The sequence below is a fragment of the Microcebus murinus genome, chromosome 4 (assembly GCF_040939455.1).
Source record: "Microcebus murinus isolate Inina chromosome 4, M.murinus_Inina_mat1.0, whole genome shotgun sequence".
Classification (NCBI taxonomy): Eukaryota; Metazoa; Chordata; class Mammalia; order Primates; family Cheirogaleidae; genus Microcebus; species Microcebus murinus.
The window spans coordinates 72,303,994-72,331,633 of NC_134107.1; the positions used below are offsets into that span (position 1 = coordinate 72,303,994).

Here is a 27,640-nt window from a genome sequence, read left to right on the forward strand (position 1 = left end):
TATTACTATTTATTAATTCATCATTTTTCTCTGGTGTTTCTCATATATGCATAATGATTTTAACCCTCTTCCAGCCCTCTTTTTCTTTCCTCCACCTTCTCAGTATAGTATTATCATTATTTGGGGTCAAATCTATATCTAGGATTTTCATTTTATTTACTATTTAAGTATTATTCACAACTGAGCCAAACAATATGCTATGATTACATTTCCTTTCTTACATTATTTTTCTCTTGGGGTGAATCCTTTATCTTTTCACTTGTTTTTAAATTACCCATCACTATTTATATCAAAATTTTAAAAAATAATTGTAAATATCACCTTATAACATAGCGAAATATGGGTGATTTATAATTTTTTCCCTTGGGTGACATTCTTTGTATAACTTTCCTCTTCCCATTCCACAGCTACCACTGTGGGACATTCCTTTGCCATATCTTCTGGGTCCAATAACATATGCAGTCATTCAGTAGATATTTTAATTCTCTCCTATGTGTTTCAGACATAGCACCCAATGCCAGGATTATATTAATGATTTAAACATAATATTGGCTTTCAAGGAGTCAGTTCAATAGAATAGTCATATAAGCAGATATTAATAATTGGAATATAATGTGATGAGTGCAATAATGAAGGAAATGCTAAACTTATATTAGGTATTTAAGGCTTGCTAACAGAATATAAAATAAGCTCATGGCAGTTGAGGAGATAAAATCTGACTTTATGAAACAATTCAAGAACTGGGTAAGGGAACCCAGTAAGTACACATTATTTCTGAAGTATATGTCCTGAGATATTAAAATTAGATGATTTCAGAAGTGGAAAAGTATTTATAGGCAGCAGTAGTTAGGGTGGTTATACCTCCTCAATGGCATTTTGTTATGTGTTTGGAAGCAACAAAAATAATCAGAATGATAAAAGTTTTGCCTTGCTCAGAATTATTTTTAAAAATACTTCGTTAGGCCAGGCACAGTGGTTTGCACCTGTAATCCTAGCACTCTGGGAGGCTGAGGCAGGGGGATCGCTTGAGCTCAGGAGTTGTAGACCAGCCTGAGCAAGAGCTAGACCCCATCTCTACTAAAAAAAAATAAAAATTGGCCAGGTGCCATGGTGCATACCTTTAGTCCCAGCTACTCTGGAGGCTGAAGCAAGAGGATTGTTTGAGCCCAGGAATTGAGGTTGCAGTGAGCTAGGATGACATCACTGCATTCCACCAGGGGCAACAGACAAGCCTCTGTCTAAAACTAAATAAATAAATGAACTGGGTTAAAGTCTGTTGTTTTAAGATTTAAAATTATGACCTTCATGAAAACAGAGATTGTTCAAATGCCCTGGGGTTCTTGGAAGTCTCTAAGATAACTGACCATTTGCTAGAATCATAGTCAGTTAATGGCTGTCAAATAATTAAAAGACTGAATTATTGAATGGTTAATTATACAACAGTGTCGGAATTGTTATAAGATCAGCAGAAGGAGCTACAGAAATAATAGATAACATTTAACTGAGTGCACACTATCTACCAGGCACTGAATAATTTACAGAAATTTTCTACAAAATTAAAACATCCCAACAAGGGGGTATCCTTTTCCTTTTGTCCTGATGAAGAAATTGAGGCTTTGGAACACTAGGTATAAACTTCCTAAGTTTTGTTGCTAGTAAATAGCAGAGCTGGCATTCAAACCCAAGTGTCTGACTCCAAAGCACTATGAAAGAATGATGATGATTACGATGATGATGATAACAATAGAATAAACAGTGGGATGTCTTTCTATTTCAGATCCAGACTCTTTTCAAGACTATATTAATTCCTTCTTGGAACAAGCCGGTCGGATCTGGCCATGGCTTCTTGGGGCAGCTGTGGCAGGGGCTGTCCTCACTGCCATGCTGGCAGGGCTCACCAGCCTGCTGTGTCGTCGCAGGAGAAAGCAGCTCCCTGAAGAAGCGCAGCCGCTCCTCATGGAAAAAGAGGATTACCACAGCTTGTTGTATCAGAGCCATTTATAAAAAGGCTTAGGCAACAGAATGGAGCCAGAAAGCCAGACCTCATGTTAACTCAAAGTAACGTCCAGGTTTCCAGGAGATATCCTGACAGAAACCCTGAGTATTTGTCAGTAAAAACCATCCTCAGAATTGTAACTTAACACAAAGTGTGCCCTCCCTCCGCCGTGGGTAGAACACACCTGTATTTGTCTTGCTGTTTTAGTTCATCCCCTTTTACAAATTTCGAAGGAATGGAAGCTACTTGGTAATGAGAAACTGTTACTTGTACTAAATTAAAGTGCTTTTATTAAAAAATTGAATAATTTTCATTTTTGCCTCCTGATTATTTAAAGATATATTTCTTTTTTTATTGTCCCCTTCTTTGGTTTTAATAAAATAGTAACAAGTGTACATTAACTAACTCCTTAAAGCTTGAGAAATACATTTTTATTCTCCTCACAAAGCATGATATTTTCCCATATTTTACATTTCTGCCCCAAAATGCATTATGGACTTCGATCGTCAGCTCTTTCCTGTCACAGTTCTAACGATGCTTTTGAGGGTTACTGAGAACAACGGCTCAGCCTCTATAACACATCCAGCTAAGTGCCTGTCTCAAGATGTGTCCATTAAATATTTTGATGACGATACTTGTAAGTGTATTAACATCTTTTTGCCTTCTAAGAAGTATTTTATTCGACAAAGTTTAAAATGCTACAAAACATTTGAAGGTTGAGAATAATTACCTGAATATCAACCTGTCTTCAATCCTAGTAAAATAACTTATTGCCATTTTCCTTGGCTATTAAGACCTTAAATTAGGATGTTCAGGTAATCCTACTACTTGAATTTTGGGGCCCTGGTGATTTTTAAAAATAGTTCAATTGCTATTACATTTGTATTCTAGCCATGCATAGCAAAGGAGACTAGGACTACTGGGTGGAAGTAATGGGGCTCATTTTGGCTCAATAAGAGGAAAAGCTGTCCAATACTGAGAGATGTCCAAAATCAAAATGGGCATCCTTGGAAAAATTAGTGGCTGACACTGGAGCTTTCAAATAGCTGGTTGAGTGGGTTAAATTTGACTTGGATTCCATAGAGCAAATTTAATAATTGGATCCATAGGAATACTTATTTTTTTATTTCAACATGTTAAGGGGTACAAATGTTTTTGTTACATGGATAGCTTTTGTAATACATGAGTCATGACTATAAGCATGCCCATAACCCAAATAGTGTTCATTCTACCATTTGGTAGATTTTTGCCCCTCCTCTCCTTCCCCTTCCTCCCCCCTCCTGCTTAATTTCCAGTGTGTTTTACATCCTTCTGCACACATGTGTGCCCATTAATTATTTCCAATTTAATAGAAAGTATATGTGGTGTTTGTTTTTCCATTCTTGAGCTATTTCACTTAGGAGAATGGTCTCCACTTCCAACCAAATTGTTGCAAAAGGCATTAATTCATCCTTTTATGGCTGAGTAGTAGTCCATGGTATACTACATTTTGTTAATCCACTCAGGAATTGATGGGCACTTGGTTGATTCCACATCTCTGTAATTGTGAATTGTTCTGCAATAAACATTCTACTACAAGTGTTTTTTTGATAAAATTACTTTTTTTCCTTTGGGTAGATATACTCAGTATTGAGATTGCTAGATCGAATGGTAGGTCCACCTTTAGTTCTTTGAGGAGTCTCCATACTGTTTTCCATAGAGGTTGTACTAATTTGCAGTCCCACCAACAGCATATAATTGTGCCTTTCTCTCTGCATCCATGCCAGCATCTAGAGCTCTTAACAACTCTCTCTCCACTCAAAAGCAAGGCCAACCATGCTCTGTAAAAAGTTACTCTGCCACAGTATTTCAGGGTTTTTTATCAGATTCTTCTTTCCACCCTCTAACCAAACTCATTTGCTTTGTCTAGGTGTCCTTAGTTTCTACAGTTTCCTTATGCCCAGTTTGTGCTTGTCAGCTTGGGATTTTTAAATATGTACTTTACTTTGACTACTTTTATTTCCAGCCCTCATCTGTGAACACCTTGCTTTCCTTGTCCCTTTATACTGTGCTTTTAAAGACAGACCTACTCAATCCAGGCTCCCAGAAACCTCCCTGGGTCTGGCACCTGAACCTCTATATGTCTAGGAAAGTGGTTGAGACCTATTGACGTTCATGGTACCTTTCAACCACAATATTTTATAATTCCTATAAGGTCTGAAGCATAGAATTCTGATGATTTATGAATGCATTTAAAAATGAACTGACTAAAAAATTTGAGCTCTTGAAACTGCCTTTATCTAGATCACGCTGGCCCAAAGTCAAGGCCACATAATTTTTAAATGATTACTTTTCACTTAGTCCTATTTTAGATTTCAAATAAAGGCAAAAATCATCCTATCATACACATTGGTCAAGTTATTATGGCCAATTTTTAAATTGTAATTTAAATTTACAATTATTTCTGAAGTTATCTCATTGATGATCAGAAATTACTAATAGTACACTCAGTAACAGTGCAGTAGTCATCCTCCAACTCTCATGAATTGTCTGACTTAGGCTAGTTTGTCTAATTTCTGATGTCTAATGGAGAAAAATCAGGCAAGGGGTGGGGAGCAGCATGCTCATTGACACTGTGGAGATCTGTCGGAGAGAGGATAAATATTAGGGATTATATCCTCAACCTGGTGCATAACCAGGAAAAAAATATTTATTTATTTTTTCTTTTTTTTGCCACCATGCCCGCCCTGGAAAAAAAAGATTTAAAACAGATTAGCAATGGCATCTTGGGATTTGAGTCAATTTAGTTGAGAATTGAATCTAGGAAAACTACGAGCAAGAAGTAATGGGAAAAGAAATTTGGATAATGGTCTGTAGAAGATTCTGAAGAAGGAATAACAGTGACCGGGGGCCTGTTAGTCTCAGAGCGTATTTGTGTAGATGGGTCTGGCTCACCTAACAGAGACCAAGACATCTTAGACACTGCAAAACAACTATGTGTGAGTCATTTATCTAGATTGGATATGTAGGTAAGATTTTAGTCTAAGGTGGTATTTTTAATTATTTTTGCAAAACATTTTAAATAAATAAAAGTCCACCCCCAAAATTTTCATTGTTAGTGACAGAGATCTGTATAAAGTCATTGTTTTTCTTTGTCACAAGGCAGTTCCCTTCTTTATCACTGACCCTCGACATAGAATACTGTTTTGTTTCTCTAGAGGCTCCAGGTATCTGTTTGTATAACAGCAACATCTATGATAAAACCACCATCACTTTGATTCCTTGGTTTTCTCAATAAAGCACTGAAATTGCATGACTGATATTTCAAGATATCTGACAGTTTCATTAAATTCTAATCAACATTATATTCTATAGCTTTGTTTTTTAGCATAGCTTTTATAGATTGCTTCATTTTCAGCTCTGATCTTTTTCCATTGCTACATTATAAATCACATTTTGTTACAGAAAGAAAAATAAGCAGCTGTCACTCTTTTTTTTCTCTCTTTTCCTGTGTTTTGTTAAAAAAATTTATTTTTAGTACTCAACCTTTCCAACAAGTCAAATATATAATTCTCCATCTGTAGAAATAAATATGTGATGGGTACAAGTCATTTCAGCCAGTGTCTCCAGCAGGCTGACAACCGACATTAATGATGGATGTTTTTAAATAGCCTTTTCCTTGTTTGATTGTGGGAACAGTTTTCTTTGTCACCATAAAAAGGGCTTCATTAGGAATACCTATTGTGAGCTTGTGCTATTTTGGAGGGCATGCCAATAGAATAAAATTCTGCTCCCCCTCTGATTAGATTCCTCCTGAAAGCTGCTGAAATGCAAATGTAAAGAGAGGGTGTGTGTATATGCACACACACACACACAAAGTTATATATATATACACATACATATATATATACACATACATATATATATATATATATATATATATATATATATAGTATTGCTGGTTTGCAAAAGCATTTCCCAGTTTATACAATGTAATGAAAATAAAAATGACTATGGAAACTACTGAGATCTTAAGAACTTTCAAATTGTTCAGCTATTTAAAATCATATGGGAAGAATTTAAGTTTTTCTTTAAAAAAAAAAGACTTACCAAAACTCTATATAGTTCATGTTTACCTTATTGTTTCATGAATTCTTTTCTTAATAGCAATGTAAGGAATTATTTTTATGATTTCATGAAAATCTACCAATTTTTGTTTCATGATCTTGATCATAGGCATAGTCTCATGATTTCTAATTTTTAATTAAAAATAAATACCAAGGATATTACAATTTAGTGAGTGGTTATGATATTCAAAGAACTGTGTTAGGCACTTTATGTACATTAATTCATTTAATCTGCATATTTTCAATATGAGAATAAGTACTATTCATGTTACGTCTAGTATTGTAATGTGTATCTTGGTGCATATAGCATCTGATTTCTCTTAAATTTTTTTCCAGGAACAGGTTCTCTGGACAAAGCATATAAAAACTTTTACACTTTTTCTAATGAGTCAGCATAGTTCTTTTGAAAAGGGTTGCATAGATTTAAAATTCAAAGAAATAGGAGTCTAAAAATAAGAGATCATGGTGGCTCACACCTGTAATCCTAGCACTCTGGGAGGCTGAGGCAGGTGGATTGCTCGAGGTCAGGAGTTCAAAACCAGCCTGAGCAAGAGCGAGACCACGTCTGTACTATAAATAGAAAGAAATTAATTGGCTGACTAATATATATATGTATAAAACTAGCCGGGCATGGTGGCACATGCCTGAAGTCCCAGCTACTCAGGAGGCAGAGGCAGCAGGATTGCTTGAGCCCAGGAGTTTGAGGTTGCTGTGAGCTAGGCTGACGCCACGGCACTCACTCTACCCTGGGCAACAAGGCGAGACTCTGTCTCAAAAATAAATAAATAAATAAAAAATTAAGAGATCAGAAAAGCAAAGGTAAAAACAAAAAGGTGAAAATTTAGGAGAAGAAAGAAGAGTTGCAGCTCTCTTTGAGAAGAACTGAGACCCTCATTGCCACCTGAATTATTGCTTCCTTTCATAAATCTGTATCTTCCAAATTATAATTTTTATTTAATGACCATTAAATAACCATTAAATGACCATTTTCTCGCTCTAAAATTAGAAGAAAATTCTGACTGAAACCATCTTAGAGAGAGAGGGAATTACATGCATGTTAATCAATACAAAAATAAGATATTTTCAGAAATGTATACATCATGTCTAGGTAGAAATGTGTGTGTGCACCTCAAGCTATTAGGATCGTGTAAGAATAAAAACAGCAAAACAAGAAGTCCACAGTTGGAAGCATAAAAGACAAGCCATCAAAACGGTCTATGAATGAAAACAGAGTCAGGGCCAGCCACTGGGATAGACAAGAGATTAAGCAGCAGAGGTAAAGAAGGCTGGAAAAGCCCTGAATACCATGCCCCAACACCGAGCCCCACCTATGAACTCTGTGCTGCTTTTCAAGCAAGTACTACTTTCTGCCTGGGATTTTATCAGTCTTCCTTCTGAGACCATGTCATTTTTAAACATTCTTGCCAGAGTAATTGTAAAGAATAGATCTGTTTGTGCATATGTAAATGTGTGTCTAGAGAGAGAAAGAGAGAAAGAAATAGAAAAAAAATACAGGGAAGACTGATATATCTTCTCCTCTCTCCAATAACAAAGAGAACTTAATTGCTGATTGTATTAGTTTTTCTATTGCTGCTGCAGGAAATTACCGCAAACATGGGGGCTTAAAACAATACAAATTTATTATTTTATAGTTCTGTAGACCAGTTTCATCTGAGTCTCACTGAGCTAAAATCAAGGTGGCAGGAGGGTATAGTTTGTAAGGAGGCACTAAGTAAGCATTTCCAGCTTTTAGAGGCCATCTTCATACCTTGTCTCATAGCCCCTTTCTTCCATCTTTAAAGCCAGGTACTTTGCATTTTTCTGACCATTCTTCTGTAATCACATATCCCTCCATCTGACTAGTAAGGAAAGGTTCTCTGCCTTTAGGCATTCATGTGATTAATTTGGGTCTACCTTGTAATCCAGAAGAATCCATCTCAAGGTTTTCAAGTTTAATCACATCTTAAAAGTCCCTTTTATCATGTACAGTAACATGTTCACAGGTACTAAAGATTAAGAGAGAGACACGGGGGGTGGGGAGCATTATTCTGCCTACCATATTGACATGAAATCCAAGAAGGAGAATTGGCCATATGAAAAATTACTTTTCATGTGAAGTTAACACGGCACAGACTGTGATATTAAGTATATTAACGATCTGAGAACACCTTTAACATATGTGGGATCCAAAGTCAGACCCTATGAATGGATTCCTCACTCAGCCTATTACTAGCAGTGTGACTTTGTGGGTGCTATCTTACTTCTCTGTGCCTCAGTTTTATCATTGTTAAAATACCAATAATAATAGTACTTTCCCCAATATATCCTGAAGAATAAATGCAAAGCCTTTATAATAGTACGTAAGTACTGTGTCATTATTTCACGAATTCTCATAGAGTATGTTAACTTAGCATGTTATCTCTCTTTAAAAAGAGAGAAGAAAATATAAGTACACATTTCGTTTTTGAAAAATCATTTTGCATAATTATGAATATTAATATACCTACTTAATAAAATGATATGATCAATATAATCACATACTTTTAAGACGAGAAACATTTGAGACACAGAAATATTATTAATCATGCCAATAACAGATTCATAGCTCATAAGCAAAAGTTGCCTATTAAACTACCTGTGCATGTGGCACTGGGCTTGAAACTAATGAACACCCTGGGCCAACTGTCCATAGAAGGAGGAATTTCTTTTTGAGCTGGAGAGTGAGAGTTTACTTTTTTTCCTTGTATTTTTTTATTTTTATTTATTATGAGTACTTACTGGTTGTATATCTTTACAAGGTACATATGATATTTTATTACAGTCATACAATGTGAATTAATAATATCAGGGTAATTGGGGTATCCAACAGATTGTTCACTTTTATTCATTCATTCAAGGAACAAGTATTTATAGGAGCACCTACCCTGTGTTGGCACTGTGTCAGAGATACAAAGGTTAATAAGATTTAGTCTCCATTCACAGTGAAGTCAGGATACTTCAGAAGAGACAAGTCTATAAGCAAATCATTACAGTATTACAAGGACTATCATTAGGGAATATTTTAAGTCCTATAGGAGTAATGTAATTAATGTTATGGGGCACAATGCAATCAGGGGAGATATAGAAGATCTCAAAGAGAAGTTGATAATTGCATTGGGCTCATGCACATTTCACCAGGTAGAGGAGGTGAATAGTCTGAACAAAGGATGACATGAGTAAGGGCAAGTGTTGACAAAATATGGCCAATGGGCTAAATCCTGCCTGCCAGCTGTTTTTGTAAATGAAGCTTTATTGGAACACAGTTACACCCGTTCATTTATGTTACGTATCATCTATTGATATTTTCATGCTACATTAGTGGAGTTGAGTGTGTTGCAACAGAAACCGTATGGGCCACAAAGCCTACAGTATTTACTATATCATCCTTGATTGAAAAAATTTTTGTCCCCTGGCATAAACCAAATCAGGGAAATTCAGAGTAGCTAGAAGAGAGATTAATGTAAGTATAAAATCATGAAAGAGAATTTCACCTTAACAAGTGTGACAATAACAGTTCATTAGGATTTTTGTTATTCTACCCAGTTTTTAAAGACATAAAGTGCTTTGGTACAGATATTTTTACATATGTACATATATGTGTATATATAAAATGTACATATATGTGTATATATATAAACACCCATACTGTAGCAGGTACACGAATATGTATATATATTCATACACATACGCATATGAATTAGAAATTATTGATAAAGTTGCAATATTGAAATATATAAATAAGGTATTTGGGATTACAGATAGGGGATCCTTTATTTTCTACCAGAAAATCTGCACATTTTCTATATTTTTGTTTTATCTATTCTCTTTTTATTCTCCATAGTTGCCATTAAGAGTCCTTCCTACTGTCAAGGACCCATCTCTTTATAAGATTAGGATTGCAGCACTTCTGAACTTCCTGAGCCTTTACTGCACTAATTTTCCTCATTCTTTGCTGTGTCTTCAACTTTTCCCAGTCTATAGGATCCTTAACACTTCAGCATTTAGTCATGTTCAACTTAAAAACAAAATTGCTCTCCATTAATATCACATTTCCACTCAGCTTTTGCTGTATTTCTTGAGCAAACCAAATCCAAAGCCAGAAGAAGAAAACAAATAACAAAAGTCAGAGCAAAACTAAATGAAATGTAAAACAAAACAATAATACAATGGATCAACAAAGCAAAAAGCTGGTTCTTTGAACAGACAAACAAAATCGGCAGATTTCTTGCTAGATTAATAAGGAATAGAAGAGAAAGGACCCAAATAAGCTCAATCAGAAATGAAAAAGGAGACATTGCAACTGATACCACAGAAATACAAAATATCATTGGAGGCAGGGGAGAGGGGACTACAAAAAAGAAAAAAAATTAACTGTCAATACTACAAAAATCTTTATTCACATAACCTAGAAAACACAGAGGAAATGGACAAATTTCTGGAAACTCTCCCAAGATTCAATCAGGAAGAAACAGAACTCTTGAACAGACCAATAGTGACCACAGAGATTGAAGCAATAATAAAACATTTTCCAACAAAAAAACATCCCTGGACCAGATGGAGTCACAGCCAAATTCTACCTGACTTACAAATAAGAGCTGGTACCCATACTACAGGAATTATTCCATAACATCAAGGAGGGAATTCTGTCCAAATCATTCTATGAAGCCAGTATCATCTTGATACCAAAGCCAGAAAAGGGCACAACAACGAAAAAAAAAAAAAAAAAAAACCACTATAAACCAATATCCCGTTTGAATATAGATGCAAAAATCCCCAATAAATACTAGCAAATTGAATTCAAAAGCACATCAAAACAAATAATCCACCATGACCAAATTGGCTTCATTCTAGGGATGCAAGGATGGTTCAACATATGTCAATAAATAAATGTGATTCACCACATAAACAGATGCAAAAACAAAGACCGTATGATCATCTCAATAGATGCAGAAAAAGCATTTGACAAAATCCAGCACCCTTTCATGATAAAAAACCTTCAACAAACTAGGCATAGAAGGAGCATATCTCAAAATTATATAGCCAAGCTTCTTAACAAAACTATTTACATCTGAGGTCTCCACTGCTTTCTCTCAGTACTCCACCCACTCCAATCTGTTTACTGTCCCACCTCACCACTGAAACTTGCCTTACCAAGATCACCAATGGTGTACATATTGTCAAATCAGATGACATTTTTGGTACTCATTTTACATTATCCTTGGGTACTTCTGAATGTAAACTTCTGACTGAACTCTTCTTAAACACTCTTTTCTTTTTACGGTTTTGGGGCAATAACCCACTTGTGGTTTTCCTTCTTTCTCCCTCTCTGGCTTTTCCTTCTCAGTATTCCTTACAGTGTCAACTTTTCAACTTCTAGACATTAAAAATTTCTTGGTCGGGCGCAGTGGCTCACGCCTGTAATCCTACCACTCTGGGAAGCCAAGGCGGGCAGATTGCTCAAGGTCATGAGTTTGAAACCAGCCTGAACAAGAGCGAGACCCCATCTCTACTAAAAATAGAAAGAAATTAATTGACCAACTAAAAATATATAGAAAAAATTAGCCGGGCATGGTGATGCATGCCTGTAGTCCCAGCTACTTGGGAAGCCGAGGCAGAAGGATTGCTTGAGCCCAGGAGTTCGAGGTTGCTGTGAGCTAGGCTGATGCCACAGCACTCTAGCCCAGGCAACAAAGTGAGACTCTGTCTCAAAAATAATGATAATAATAATAAATAAATAAAATAAAAATTTCTTAGTTGGGATTCTCTTAGAAACATGCTAAGGCAGGAGTTTACATATCATTTTTAGGGAATGCTTGTATATCTAATACCTCCAAGGAAATAACAGAAGCAAAGTGTTAGAAGTAAGAGAAAATGCAAAGCAATAGAAGCCTCTGCTAACCCTATACAGAGCTCTGCAGCTAGAACAGATATGAATATATATGCACATACGCATATATACATATATATGTGTATATATATATACACACATACGTATATTCATATATTTAAATTTATTGTAAAGAATTGTCTTACACAATTACAGAGGTTGACTAAGCAAGTCTGAAGTCCATAGGTCAAGCAGTTAGGAAAGGAAGATAACAAGCAAACTTTGACTGAAACCCCAAGAACTTGAGCTGCAACTAGTTCACAGATGGGAATTTCTTTAACCAGGGGAGGCTAAAACCCTCTTTGAAAGGCATTTCAACTGATTAAGCTTCAGATTCAATTTGAATCATAGGTTCAGCAATTTTCACAATTCACCTTAAAGTAATTACCCCCAACCTTTCATTATCTTTTGTCAATGTCTATTTTCATCATCTTTGTATTCATACTTTGTCAGTGTATCAATAGCACTCAACAAGAGCCACTCCCTATGAACTTCTCAAATCCCTACGTTATGCCTTATAGGTGCATTCCATTCTTCTATAAGCCCGTTCCAAGAACAGTGGTGACATTTTTGACAATTGTTGACTATAGCATGCTAGCATGTCCACACTGCAACTACTACTAGTGATGGCGTCTGCACTGCCAATTAACTGGCAGGTTATCTAGCAGCAAAATTCTATTTCAGAGACTGCTTCCTAAGGCGACTTTTGGTACTAGCTGTCTGGAGTCAGGTTCCTCAGAAGTCTCAGGTGATACTATAGTGATCCGAGCTGAGATGGTCTTTTCGAACTGTTCCGCATCGAGGAAAGGAGCTTAAGTATTTGTTTCCCCACCTCGTGTAGTCATTGTATGTGTGCTGCCCCAGGTAAAGAGGTATAAACTCAGGCAAAGGACTCCATTCTGTGAGCACAATTCCTAGAATTGTGATTGCTATGAGCAATCAATAGCCAACACTGACAGTAGTTGGGAAATGAGTGTTTTGGCCCTGAATGAGCAGTTTGTCCAATATACCATGGCATCCACTACGCATAGACACTCTTGTCACTTTTATGTTCCCTTTCTGCTTTCTTTTTTTTTTTTTTGAGACTTCTTTTCCAAAATTTCCAAACTTTTGGTGATTCTCAAGTTTATAACTCTAAGCTTCCAAGCTTCTTTTCAGAGCTTCTGACTGATATATTCAACTGCTTATTTTAAGATTTACTTAAATATCCCAGTTATTTAGAACTTAACACATGTAAAAGTGAACTCTAAATATCCTTCTAAAAATCAGTTTCTCCTCCAAACTTCCACAAGTTAATAAATGGCATCTAAGCCCAAGTCATTTCTCATGCAAGAAACTTAGATGTCTCCTCTGGTATAGCCTTCTTCTTTACCTCCCACATCTAATCTATCAGTGGGACTCTCGAGTCTGCCTGCAATATAAAGGAAATTCAGCACATCTCCACTTCATTCTAACCTGCCTTCGGTGTCACAGCAATCTCTCTATTTCAATTCCAGGCTAAGCCACCATCATCTCTTGTTGAAACTACTGCAATAGCCTCTTGACTGCATTTTAGGCTCTTCACTTGTCTTCTAATCCACATAGCAATTGAAGTAACCATTCAAAAGCATGCTTATAACACTTCAGAAGGTTAACATGTCTCTCCAGTTAAATTCCAAATCCTCAACAAATACCTCCTGTTTTAGCCCCTGCCTCCCTCTCCAGCTTTAGCTCGTGCCATTCTTACTTGTGGTGCTCAAGCAAGTAAGTTCAATGCATCCTCTTTCATCTATAAGCTTCATGAGGACAAATTCTGCATCAATTTTGAGAATTATATTCCAAATGCCTGGTCTCTATTACGAATGGGATACATGTTAAATATAAAAATGAGAGTTAAATCTAAGCAAATACAGAAAAATAAAAACAGAATAACACACTTTATGCTTAGAAAACAATAAGATCTAGCTTCCACTTCAATATGTCAAGGACTTCCAAAAAAGTAAAGGTTGCTGAAAGTTGTAGAAGTCCAGGTTGTGTTAAACTAGGTAATACTTCTACTAAAAAAATAAAAATAAGGAGCCAAAGCTGATAAAAAAAAATAGTGATACCAAGAAGAGGGAAATGCTTATAAAAAAGTTCTTAGCAGGAATTGAAAGCATGCTGTGATAAATCTTCCAGGGATTCTAGAAGATAGTGTTCTTAGATACAGATGGTGAATATCTCTGTTTGAGCTTCCATAGCATGATAAATCATGAAGAAAATGTATTAATGATAGATAATACCGGAATAATTTATAAAAATAGCTTAGTTCAGAACAATTCTTTGTAGAAATCAATGGATGAAGTATGAGTTGAAATTAGGAATACCAGGCTAGGATTTGTGGGTGCTGCAGAAGTGACTAGAAAGAAGTTCTGCCCTTAAAATGCTTACAGTCCAGGGATAAAGGTAAGAAATATTTCCATTCCCAAACTATAAAAGTCTGACATATTTACCTTGGGGCTATAGAAGAGTTATAGAAGTTGAAAGTTTTGATGGACTTAATATCTAGGGAAGATTTTATAATATGATATGTTAGGAGATGAATGTTTTACATATTTGATCACTAAAATCTTATGAATCTATTATTACCCTCACTTGGAAGATAAAGAAGTTGGAATGCTAAGAGGTGGAGCAGCATGCCCCAAAGCATACTGCTAGTATGAAACTGAGATCCAAACCAGTATCTTGGTCCAAAGTTCATGGATTTTTCTAATACACCATGTTGGCATAGCTTATTCCCAGGTGTGTGTGTGGTTGAATGTTTGAGAAGTGTGTGTGTGTGTGTGTGTGTGTGTGTGTGTGTGTGTGCGTGTGCATCTTTTAGTACCATCAAGGAAAGTTCAAGGGAGAAACGACATTTAAACTGATCTTTCTAGTTATTCAGATGACTTGAATATCTTAAATCAAGGTCTGTGTTGGAAAATTTTGAGTTGGTTTCCTCTGATAACAATAGAGCTTTTCTAGAAAAGCAAAAGGAAACCCTGATCTCCTGCTCTTCAAATAGTTATAGGTCACTGGGATGAGCATTCTTTAAAACTTCATTAAGCTGCATCCTCAGCAGATGCTAAAATAAATTTTGAGTACAGACCTAAAGAAGAAAGCCAAGAGCTATAGATATATCAAAATTTTTATTTCAAAAGTTTTTATTCCTTCAAGGTATTCATGTTCAAAAAAATTTTTTAAATAATAAAAAAGTCTTCAAGTACACATGGAAAAATGATTTCTATTGCTAGTACCCTTTAATTTAATGATTCTCTATATGGGCCAATATTTGAACTAACTGGTGTTGAGATTATATATAAAATTAGTATTGCAGTCATAGGGGAATAAAAAGACAGATGCAAAATACCTCAAAAAGGAAAAATTAAGAGAACTTGGTGGCATAGATAATAACAAGGAAGAATAAAAATGCACATTCAAGTTTTAACATCTGATATTACTTTTTCCCTAACTAGACAAATAACTAATGCCAAAGTGCTAAAAAGGAATGTGTTTATCATATACATAATTAACTGATTTCTTCTAGTTTAATTTTCCTTTACAATTTTTTTAAAATTTTTGATGAAAACTATTTTAAGATTCTTTCTATGGGTATAAATACCTCTGACAATACTCAATATTTCCTATTAGATATGCACCTCAGTTATAACAACATAATGAGAATTATGTTTAATTTACCAAATAGTTATACTATTTGTAACTAAGCACCCACTAAGAATCAGATATTTTGTTAAGACTCAGAGATATCAAGAAAAAAAGAAAAGAAAGAAAGGGAAGTGAGGAAGAGAGGGAGGGAGGGGAGAAGAGAAATAAGCAAGGAGTGTTAGGGATTTGATGGTATTGTAATGAAACTTAACAAAAAGCACCAAAGAGTGTCTGAATTCTGCCCTGCTAATTACCTCTGTTTTGTGTTAGGTAACTGAAAGAGGAATATACAATAAACTATATGCAATGGGGAAAGAAAGTTCTATTAGTAGCTAGGCCAATGACTAATGTCAATTTGGGATTCTCTGGTAAAGCCAGTTTGGTGCATGAGACTTAAGCAATAACACTAAATGGAACCCTCAACTGTTAGTAAAAATGACTCCAAATCTGGGGCACTTACCACCCTTAGTCTATCAGATGGAGAAAGGACGGCAACTAGAGAAAAGAAACACAACAAAGAAGGTATCGACCTGCACTGAGAGTCCTGCATACGTACGATATAGAAGAAATGGAAGAAAGAGTGAGAATATGAGATAAGGTTCTACATCCACTTTCCTCTCAGGCACACGGAAGGACAAGGAGAGATCAAGGTACTAAGAGGCATGTAAGCTGTGTCAGGGGTGCCCAATATCACATAGGCTTGGTACTTCCCTAGGAGGATTCACAGGTCTTAGCATAGTTGCACTTGCAGCTGAGATATGTTACAATGAAAGAATACAAAGCAAAATCAGCAAAGGAAAAATGGTGTATGTCGCAAAGTCTAAAGGAAATCAGGTACAAGTTTCCAATGGTCCTTTTCAGTGGAGTCACACAGGATGTGCTTAATTTCTCCAGCAGCAAGTTGCGACTTGTGTGAAATGTTGTCTAGGAAAAAAGCTCATTAGAGACTTGGTGCCTGGGGCTTTAGTGGAGGTTGGTCACATGGGCACCCTGCCTAGCATTTATCAAAATTCCAGACTCCCAGAAGGAAAGCAGTTATTCAGCATAAACTTTATTGTTTTGCACAAAAGTTTAGTCACATTGACCCACTGTTATCATCGAGAGCAGTGGTCCCCAACCATTTTGGCACCAGGGACGGGTTTCATGGAAGACAATTTTTCCATGGCAGGGAGTGGGGGTGGGGAATAGGGGAGGCAGAGCACAAGTGGTGATACCAACCATGGGCAGTGGAGAGCAGCTGTAAATACAGGTGAAGCTTCACTGGCTTGCTTGCCTGCCCTGTTCCTAAGTTTCATGTAAGACATTTTTTAAATTTTTCCCATAGAGGTAAGGCTGAAAGAAGGGGGGATGGAGCTCTGAGGCCTGGCATTTGGGGACCACAGATTTAGAGTACAGAAAACACTCCTAAAATCTGAGTTCCCAGATGCCAGCCAGGGGTCAACCTTGCAAGCAAGGTTTTCCTAGAAGGACAGCAGTCTCAGGCCTGATTATGTTGACTTTTGTTCTGCATACAAGTATATGCACAATCTTTCACACACAATAATCATATCTATTCATAAATATGGGCCAATAAAAATTTCACACTCTATCCAATCAAATTAACATTCTCTATTCTTGCAGGCAGTGGAAAGAAAGGGGTGAAAAGAGAGCCAGACCAACCAAAATGGGGAAGCATCTCTCTCTCCCCTACAGAAAAACCTCTCCAAGTTAGTTCAAAATCAGTAAGTCAGTAATAAAGACTAAAGCTATTAAAAAGACACAGAATCTTCCTCCGCGTCACCATACTCAGGGAAAGCAGATATAGTCAAGCTTCATTATTTCTGGTTTCCATATTTGCAGATCCCTTACTTGATAACATTTTTTTTGGTAACCCTGAGATATTACTTACTGCACATTTCATGGTTATTTGCAAACATGCACAGAACAGCAAAACATTTCTCTCTCAAGATTCAAATTCACAGCTGAGGCCAAATAAGACAATAATTCTGTTTTGCCTTCTTGTTTTAGCTCTCATACTATAAACAAGTGTCCTTTCCCTAGTCTATTTAGTGTCACATTTTTAAAATTTTTGTGTTCCTTTTTGGTAATTTCACTATACTCACCAAGTAATGTCCCTAAGGACAAGAAGGCTGTCTTCTTGCTTTGTGGATAAAATACATATATCAGATAAGCTTTGTTCAGGTATGAGCTATAGCATCATTGCCCATGAGTTCAATGTTAGTAAATCAACTATATTTTAAAAAATGTCCTTAACAGAAACACCCATATACAAGATTATGTATTAAATGGTTGATGAAAATGTGATCAGAGTTTCTCAGAAAGATAACTAAGAGTATTGATTTGGTCTTCGCTAATTCAGTCTGTGCAGTTACTTTACAGAACAAAACTACTATGAATAACAAGAATTGACTGTACCTGGAGCAGCATTTCTTGGGCAAATAAACTCTTAAGTGCTATAAAGATCCCTGGTTATGTAGCACACTGTGTGTGACTGGGAGCTGTAGTAACCAGGGGCACAGAAGGGGCTGTGACCAGGCAGGGCCAGTGCCTGGATGACTCCTCTAAGCCCTGAGGCAGAGTATAACTCAGAGTCAAGGACAATAGGTTAATTCAGGGGCTGAGTGGAGAACAGACACAAGCAGAGCTCAAGTTAATTGAAAGACTCAAACAAATAGGCTTTTGCCAAGAGTGGCATCAGAGCTTGAGTCCTAAAGTCTGTAGTGGGTTAGGAAACAACAGGAAAAAATTGCCCAGGAATCCTGAAAACGGTTCAAAGTTAAATCTGGGTTCAAGGAAATAGGTGGGGAATAGAGGTTATATTAGACAACTGAAAAGAGAAGACATAGTCATAGTACAACTTCAGGGTATGTACATAGTACAACTCTCAGGGCTCTATCTACCTGCTCCTGTGATAATTTGAAGCACTCTTCCTGTTACTGACAGATAAAGGTTAAAGGGTAGGGGCAAAGGCCCCAAACAAAGCCCCCACAGTTGCAAAAGTAGATGTTTTGTTTCAATCTGCTTTGGTAGACCAGTACAAGGTAACTACTCCCCAATTTCCACCCTCCAAGTATCTCATTAGAGATTTAAAATAAATAACTGAACAAACCACTTCCTACCACCACCATAAAAGAAACCCAAGGCATATGGGTAACTGTTTAAATATCTTGACATCTGAATTTACTAGTCAAAACCTTCCACCAAAGTCATCTGTCAGAATAAACTGAAAATTCAATTTCAAAAATTGAATTTGAATCAATTCAAATTTGAATCAATTGAATTTGAATCACCTTATCAAAATGCATATAAGGTAACTTTGAAGTCTATCATAATTAGCAGCCCCTCTAAGTCAAAAATGTTTTCCACACAATATTTTGGGTCTATATCTGAAATGCCAAACCAATTCTGCTATGCATGTGTATGCTTGTATTTCCCAGTTGATTACCCATTTATTAGCAAGTGGCAAAGATGGCCTCAGTAACACAAGCCACTCAAAAATATTTCTTAGAGATTTCATTGCTTAATAAAAAGCTTGATAAGAATCTTTTACTGTCACACTTCCATTCTCTCTCTCTCTCTCTCTCTCTATATATATATATATATATATATGTAAGCTTTGGCAAACACACTTCCAACAGTAGAGTAATCAATATGAATTTTAAAAAGGCACTTAAGAGAAACTCTTAATCTTTAGAATTGAGATTTGCATCAATGTCTCCCCTATCTGTGCACCCTACCCCCACCATAGATTTTTTCCCCCAATTATCTTTTGTGTTTTTCCCTCACTGGCTGCTGCTGATGGGTAATTTTACAACACTAATGCTATTAAAGCATGCACTCATGACCTCTTTGTGACACAAAGCAAATAATGCACATACAGAATGCAAGCACATAAATGCTAATCTTGCCTTTTAAATGCATTTGAACTTGACCTATTGAAATGCCCATTACAAAATGTATGACAGCTTGGCGAAATAAAAGGGGCATGACACCATCTCAGGAAAGCCAATTCTTTGAAAATAAATCACTTGAAAGATTGCAACGTGGTGGGAATTAATTGAGAAAAACATAGTATCACATAGTGAAGTAACCTGATTAAACCCTACAAATAAGTCATCACTTCTAAAAGCTCTATAAATTAGAGCACTGTGGCATCTGATTTGACCCATGAATGACTTTTAGACTAAAGAAAATAATGAGTAACAATTTAATGTAAAGAGCATACATTTGGAAACATGGATAACATAATGTCTTTACTCTGAAGCAAGTATCTTTTCATCCTGTGATGCAGGAAGGCATTCTCATTTGGTATACCTTACTAGGTATATCTTGGGACGTAAAGATGACTACAATCATGTATATTGATGCATTTTTACTCATTCTGATGACTATAAAATTATAGACTCTACTGAAATTCATAGGCAATGCAGAAACAAAATAGAATGATTCTTTGAGAAAATTCTGGTCTGTAGTTTACTGATGTGAAAGTCAGTTTTCAGATGGTATGGGAACACAGATCTCTAGGACAGGGCTTATGGCAAAGGGCTCATATCCGACCTACGTATTAATACATGTCAGATAAACCTGAGAGTTACTCTATTATTATTCTTAATTTTACGTAATTCACAAACTTCAAAAGAGGGAGATGGTGATATACTGGAAAAAACAAAGACCTGTAAGCAGGAGTTATTTAATATTAAATGGGTATAAATATATACAGTAAACTCAATATTTAGGTAAAATTGAAATTTTCAATGATCACATTTAAAAACTCAATATTCAGATTTCATGATGAGCATATTATACTTTATTCATTTTCTGTGCATAAAATATATATAATTTTGGCATTTTAAAGCTGTACAAATATTTAATGTTTCTAATTTCAGTGGGCACAATTATGAGATTTTAAAGTAGTACCCCAAACAAAACAAAAATAAAGCCAAATCCCAATTTCAGCATATTAAATTTAACTATCAGAATCCCATAATTCCCAATTATTTATCATACCAAGAGGAAAATCACAAAAATGTTGAGAAGCTTGGAAATTAGACTACTTTCAAAATGTTCCAAAGGAACATTCTTAAGTATTAATTCTTTATTTTCTTCACATGTAAGACTAGTCTATTTGGTCTTTCATTAGGATGAAAACATTATTATTCTGTTCTCAGAATTCTAGAGAAAATTCTTGATTATTACTGTCAAAAGTGAATAATTAGTTTACAATGAAAAAAGATTTAAGTATGTTTGACCAATCTTTATTTCTTTAGCTTTTTTTTAAATTAAATTTCAGAATATTATGGGAGTACAAACATTTTGGTTACATACAATGCCTTTTGCCTCGCCCAAGCCAGGGCTACAAACGTGCGCTTTCTTTTAAGTACTATGTCATGTTCTAAAACAAATGTTCTCTACATTTATACTCTTTACAGCAATACAATTACATATAAAAATAAACACACCTTTTCAATTCTTACAAGTATTGAATTTGATTTAGTGCCTCCTCTTCAGCACTGTATAATCTCGCACTTTAGACAACAAGAAGCAAATGCCACACCTGGATAACTGAGTATCTCACACTTTGATGGGATAACTTTGCTTCCTCCAATTGCAAACCTGCCACTGTGGAATGCTATGAACGTTGGAAAGTATTATTACACATTATTGTAGAATTTCATTTTCATTGAAGTGATTTTTCATATAGTCCACCATAAAAATACTAACACAATTTAAATATAAAAAATCTGCAAAATAATGTGAACTTTGATAAAAATACATAAAGTATATTCAGTAAGAGTAAGAAAGCAGTGAATTTATTCTTATCTAAGAAAAAGTAGCTACAATGTAGTGATTTTTATAAATAGAATTATTACTAGTTTTAAGACATTGGTCTTGGTTTTGATTCAGTAGATGTCTCATAAACACCTGCTTTTTCTCCATCAAACCTTAAATAAGTAGGATAACTTGTATCAACCTCCACAATTCCTAACTCCGTTTTCATAAATCAATACACCTGTCTCTTATCACAAGAGTCATGACCAAAATTTCCTATTCAGAAAGCAAATATTGGATGTAACAGGTGAGTTGTTTATGGGAATCTCAGAAGAACAGAGTGGTACTGATTTGCTATGGGTATTTCCTTACTTGCTCAGAAAACAAAATTATTATAAACACTGCATCTTTCAGTTACAATGGACTGTGACTCATAAAAGCCTATGTTTTTATTTTCTTACAATGGTGCTTTATTTTTACTCTGTTATCAAAAATCCTACTAAGGAAGATTGCCCAGGAAATGTCTCTCAGCACATTTCTACCCTCCTCCACAATCTTGCCGCACTACATCCCTGCATATTAGACGGGGGTAGATAGGATTCCCATTTTTACAAAAGTAGTCTAATACATCTCAGGGATGAAGGCTCGAAGTCTTCTGATTTCCAACCCAGGATCCTGTCCACTCCACAACCGCTGCAGGTGGCTGAATAAAGTGATAACACTGCAGGTGGCTGAATAAAGTGATAACACTGGCACCTTCTCAGGGTAGAACAGCGCTGCAGTCAATTGAGTTCCCACTTTTTAAAGTGATTTGTACTTTTCCCACCTCTGATTTTAAAATACATTTTAATGAGAAGAAAAAAAAACAATCTCCTGCTAATGCCATTTGGTAAGCAGATAATTGTCATCTTTAAATAAGGGTGTAACTGCAGCACCTGGTAGGCACCCAGGTCTGTAGTTAAAGATGCCAAGCTGACTCAAAAGCTGGCATTTTCCTGAACCAGGCAGTACTGGGTAACTGGAGAATAAACTGTGCAGCATGTCTAATCACAGAGCACAGGCTACAAGCCAGGTCATGTTCCAACATACGTGTCGTAAGGTATTTTACATTCCTTTAAGGCTCAGCAGGAGAGGAAAACCTAGAAGATTTAACTGATGTCTCTTAAGGCAATGTATCGGCTGCAGTTTATTTTTAGCAGGTAAGCAAAGCCCCCATTTTATGTAATGTTGAGATTTCTCACCACTAAAATGAATTATATAGTCATACTAAATTGATAACTAGGCTCAAACGAATATGCTGATATAGGTGAACAGATATGTTGTTATGATACAACACAGAGAATGTCTGTTTCTCAGTGTCTGTCTTTGTTAAGGAGGTTTTCATTCCCTGGGTGAAAACCAGCGAGGATAAGAGCTGTGAAATATGACCTTGCAATGGCAGAATTTTAATGCATGGTGTATGTGACTGAAGCAATGCATGGCACCCTCTCCTTCTTTATTGCTACGTATATTAGAGTATTTATGTAGTGCTGGTTCTCATCTAAATGTTGGGGTCTTCTCTAAGTCAAATAGCAGCTCACTAAAGCTCTATTTCTTAAAGAAGCCAGATAAAATTTTAATTAAAGGTAAAGCTTCTTGCTAAAATACTAATGTCAATGAAAATGTGAAAGGCTACCTAAAAACAGGCCAAACACATTCTTTTACATTTTCCCAATCCAAGTAATAGTTTTGCCACATATTTGAGCATTTTTTGACTTACAGAAAAAAAGCATTATTATGTCCTGATATGTTAAATAATTTTTTTCTCTGACCTTTTCTCCCTCTAGTTTTGCTAGTAGGAGACATTTCTTTCCCTTACCAATTCTGAAATGTGTAGTTTAAACTCTTTATTCAGATTATTGGTCTCTTTTCTAAAGCAACATTATTTTCTGCTAATTTTTAAAGATCCATGTGGCCTTTTCTTCTCTTCTCTTTTAATGAACCCTTCTTTGCTAAGTATGAGAAGTCTTCTGCTTCTTTTCACTGGAAAATTTGGTCTCAGTAGCTTTTGCAATTCTGTCCCGTGTGAATAGTACAGAAGAGAATAAGGAAGGTGGCGCAATAAAGAGGATATTTTAGATAGAGGATAACAGTGAGTTCTCACTGTCCTGTGGCAGTTGAAGTAAATGTCAATCTCCTTGTGCTTGATTTCATTTATTTCCTGTCTCACTAGTTTATAAAAGCCTGACTCTTTTCTCCTCCACAACAGTCAAGTTATGGTCATGTGAATATAGAACAGTAGTCATTTGTTTTAATATCAACTTTTTTCTGGTTTCCCTGGATGGTGAAGTTTTATGACTTTCATCTATGAACTTAAATTTAAAATTATAATATTAGCCTATCCTACAACCCATCCTAATACTGATTTCTCCAATGCAAAGTTCTGGAAATACAATCCCTTTAGCACAATTATCATGTTTAAAAACTTACATCTGAAAATAGGCAAAATACTTTATAAGACTAACAAATTTAAAGTGAGAAGATAACTGGAAAGACGAATGTGATTTTCTGTATCTGAATCTAGAATTAACATTCAGTACCTTATTTTCGGTGCTAAATAGGGTTTTTCAAGGGAGATTCAAACTAACAGAACTAGATGTTTTATTAGATGTATATTTCATAGGGAGGTGAGAGAAACCTTTCAGTAGCAAAGATTAGAAACGTTTAGATCCATTCTCATCACTGCTACAAACTCAATAGATGACTTGAAGCAACTTTGGGCCTCAATTCCCTCAACTGCAAAATAAGAGTACTGCTAACTTCAGTATTTCATATTTCTATTACATAACTGGACAGGAAAATATCCTAGCTAGCACAAGGAAAGGCAACTGCTTATCGTGAGTGGCAACTTAAAATTGTGTCCCATTGATTTGTTTAGAAAACTCACTGTTCGGTTAGGGTAATGACCTTTTTGAGGAAAAAAAAACATTTTCCTTAAACATTTTTCTCTTCAGTATAATAAAAATTGTTCAGCACCAACATTATCTACTGATGACAACAACCTATTTGCCACTAGCAAGTTTCTTTAAAACAATGCCTTGTGATTTAAACCCATTACCTACTGTGAATGCTCCAAGTAGGCACTGATTTGGGGGGTTATAAGTAATATGGCTGTATAGATTAAATCAGTTCAGCTTATGCCTTGTCTACATTGCTTTTATTTCTTTAAGTGCCTCTATTATCATAGACCCCCAATTCACATTTTTAAGTCACTAAACAAAGAACTATCAAGCATTTCACTTTTAACCTGAAATTTTTAAAAAAAGAAAACTAAGTCCCAAATGTATTTATGTATTAATATATAGTATGTATGTATAAATCTGAGTTTTAAAGTATTATTTATATGTAAAAATCATAGACTTCCCATGTGTAAAGCAGTAGACGCAAGAAGATTAAAAACCAATGGATGGTCCTTTTGGATTCTCTGTTTGGAGGCATATAAGGAGAATGTTCTTATCCACAAAGTGAATTTCTTAGTATAATTCTATACAAAATTGATAGTTTTTTCCAAAAACATCAAAGAAAAGAAATGTATAGGTAGAAAGACCTATAGCAATAATCATTTTGTGCAGAGGTTTTTAAATGGGTATCTTTATTTCTAGAGATTATCTGTGGGCTCCTCAAAATTGTATCTAATGTGTTGTCTGTCATAATATGCATTTTTAATCAAGTTCTCAAAAAGATACATTAACCCAAAAAGATGAAGAATTACTGATTTAGTCCAAATAAGAAATCTTAGTCTAAGCCAGGGAAGTAATTTGCCATAATCAGATACTCCTGGAACCCAAATTCTGAAGGCTGCTCATGCTAGTTTGCACTCAAATGCTAATCCTTGACAAGTAGATTGTGTTTCTTAAACTTGCATCATATTGTGAACACATATTACTGGTTTATTTGCTGCAAAGGAAAAGTGAACTTATAGAAATTTCAAGGACACCATTTCAATTTTAATATTTATTGCCACTAAAATTAGTGATTTAAGACTTGTATGACAAGAATTATCCCCAGAGAAAGAATCCTTCAAAACAAAACAAAAACTCTCTTAAACATGTATGATGAAGGCCTAATTTCATTTCAATCTACAGAAGCAAAAATTACCTGTGTTTAATACTTAACGTTTGAACATCTATTGGAACTTAAAATGGGCAAGGAGGCTCATCTAGAATAGCAGACCTGCTCTGAAATATCATCTTTATTCTTCGAAAAATCTGCTGTTTATTGAAATTAGGTGTGCTAATATAATCACATAAATAAACTATGATCAGTAAAATGTCAGTGTTGCACATTAAGCCTGGACTAACTCAAGCTTCTTTTTACTAGTTCTTTCTGTTATGTTTTTTCATGAAAATTCTTTTTAACCTAGAAAGTGTTGGCAAGATGCACTGGTTATTAAATACGCCTTCAGAGCTACATCTGCAGGAGCATTGCACATTTCCCATCACCTTTTCTGACTCACCTTCTTTCCACAGAAGGGAGAAGAATGAATTCCAAGGAGAGAAAGAAATATGTACAAGTAAATATGCTTACGGTCATTCAATGCTGAATGGGTTAGCATGCTTGATTGCTATTGGTGAATTATACCAAAAAATGACAGTAGCATCTATCATATTATATGTGGCAAGGCAAGTCACACTGCTGATTTCAGCAATGTGTTATATTTAACAGCAATTGATAAATACCTTTTAAACAAAATCACTAAATTATATGAATACCTTAATTCTTAAGGTAGTAATGTGGGTTTTTCTTCTGAACCAAGAATATAATAGGCATGGAGTATAAACTGATGGTATCCCACAACGTGGTCTCAACAGTGACTTTAAACCCCATAATTCCCTATGGAAATTCAGGATACCCAACAGTGCAACAATAATATTCTTGATTCTGAACTTAAATTTGAATAACTAGTGATGTATTTTCTATTATATAGAAAGTAAAATACAGGTTTTACTATTCAGTAGTGTAACTACGTTGTCAATGTCTCCATCGCAAACCAATGCATGACAAGGGAGAGAAATCTTATATCTCAGTGCCTATTGATGACATGATGCCCTTTGTTCTCAAAGTGCAAATTAAACAAAGCATCTTAAGAGGCTATGATCTAAAACAAACTGTTCCTGGGCAAAAGTGGGGGGAAAAATAAAAGCTAAAATGCTGAAAAAGGGAAAAAAAGTTATTAGCATATATGTCCCTTTATAATTTATAGTAATATTATCATTATTATGCAATAACAATAGATTAAATAATTTGAAGATGAAAAGGACCTATTAAATCATCATGTCTAATGCATGCTAAGGGAGGGCATATTTCCCTTGAGGAAAAGGAAGAAAGAAAAATATAAAAACAGATACTATATTAACATCTGCAGATGGTTCAATCAGCATCTTGTCTATAGACAACAAACAGAGGTTTAACACAAGTAATGAGGAAGATTAGATATTGACACAAACTACCCGTATCAATACAGAGTCCTGTGCTATATTTTTAAACATTTAATATATTTGCCTGGAGCTTTTCCAAACTAAAGCTAATCTGTTTATACACAACATAGAAAATATAATCTGAGTTTCAATGAATTTTTAATTTTGTTCAATCTTGCATTGGTTCAACCAAAAAACAATTTAAAGAGGACCGTGGCTTTCAGCCTCAGAGTGAGCAAGTTCAGCTCCTCACTAGGGAGTTCTTGAATCTGCCATAAAAATCAACAGTGTGGATCGAATAGTTTTCTTTTAATTTGAAAATTGAAAAGTGAATCATCACATCAAATATTCTTCAGGGCCTCTTTAGTTTCCAGATTAAACATGTAATATGACCTGTCATCTTGCCACATTTTCTGCATTTCCATTTTAAATAATCATAAATAAGACAACCTTGCTACTCTTTGACACAACACAGCTGTTTGATTCAGCTGTGTTTCAAAGTCTTAGAAATTGCACTCATTCCTTCTTTAAACTCCGGGTTCATGGCAAAGGTTTTCAGCTGAAAGATTCTTTATTGTATTCAAATCTTGTCCCATATGAGTTGTTTTGGTTACTCAGTTTATGAAGAGTCTTGGAAATTGAACTGGGTCCACAACAGAAAACACCAACTGTTTTCCTGGGAAGAGAGGGGAGGAAATGGAAAATTAGGTGCAAAGTTAGGCAG

The 27,640-nt window shown here is 35.4% G+C and overlaps 2 protein-coding genes across 7 annotated transcripts in view; one reads left to right on the top strand and one right to left on the bottom strand.

Annotated features, from left to right (window-relative positions):
- Nucleotides 1–2,391, top strand: part of TYR (tyrosinase) — a 79,892-nt gene extending 77,501 nt beyond the window's left edge. The window contains exon 5 of the mRNA XM_012753461.2: nucleotides 1,778–2,391. Within this exon, the coding sequence (XP_012608915.2) occupies nucleotides 1,778–2,004 (227 nt within the window). The 3' untranslated portion in view covers nucleotides 2,005–2,391. The remainder of the gene's footprint in view (nucleotides 1–1,777) is intronic.
- Nucleotides 2,392–25,438: 23,047 nt separating this feature from the next.
- NOX4 (NADPH oxidase 4) overlaps nucleotides 25,439–27,640 on the bottom strand; it is a 172,348-nt gene continuing 170,146 nt past the window's right edge. For all 6 annotated transcript variants that reach the window (XM_076002414.1, XM_076002412.1, XM_076002411.1 and 3 more), the window contains one exon: nucleotides 25,439–27,592. In XM_076002414.1, the coding sequence (XP_075858529.1) occupies nucleotides 27,472–27,592 (121 nt within the window). In that variant the 3' untranslated portion in view covers nucleotides 25,439–27,471. The remainder of the gene's footprint in view (nucleotides 27,593–27,640) is intronic.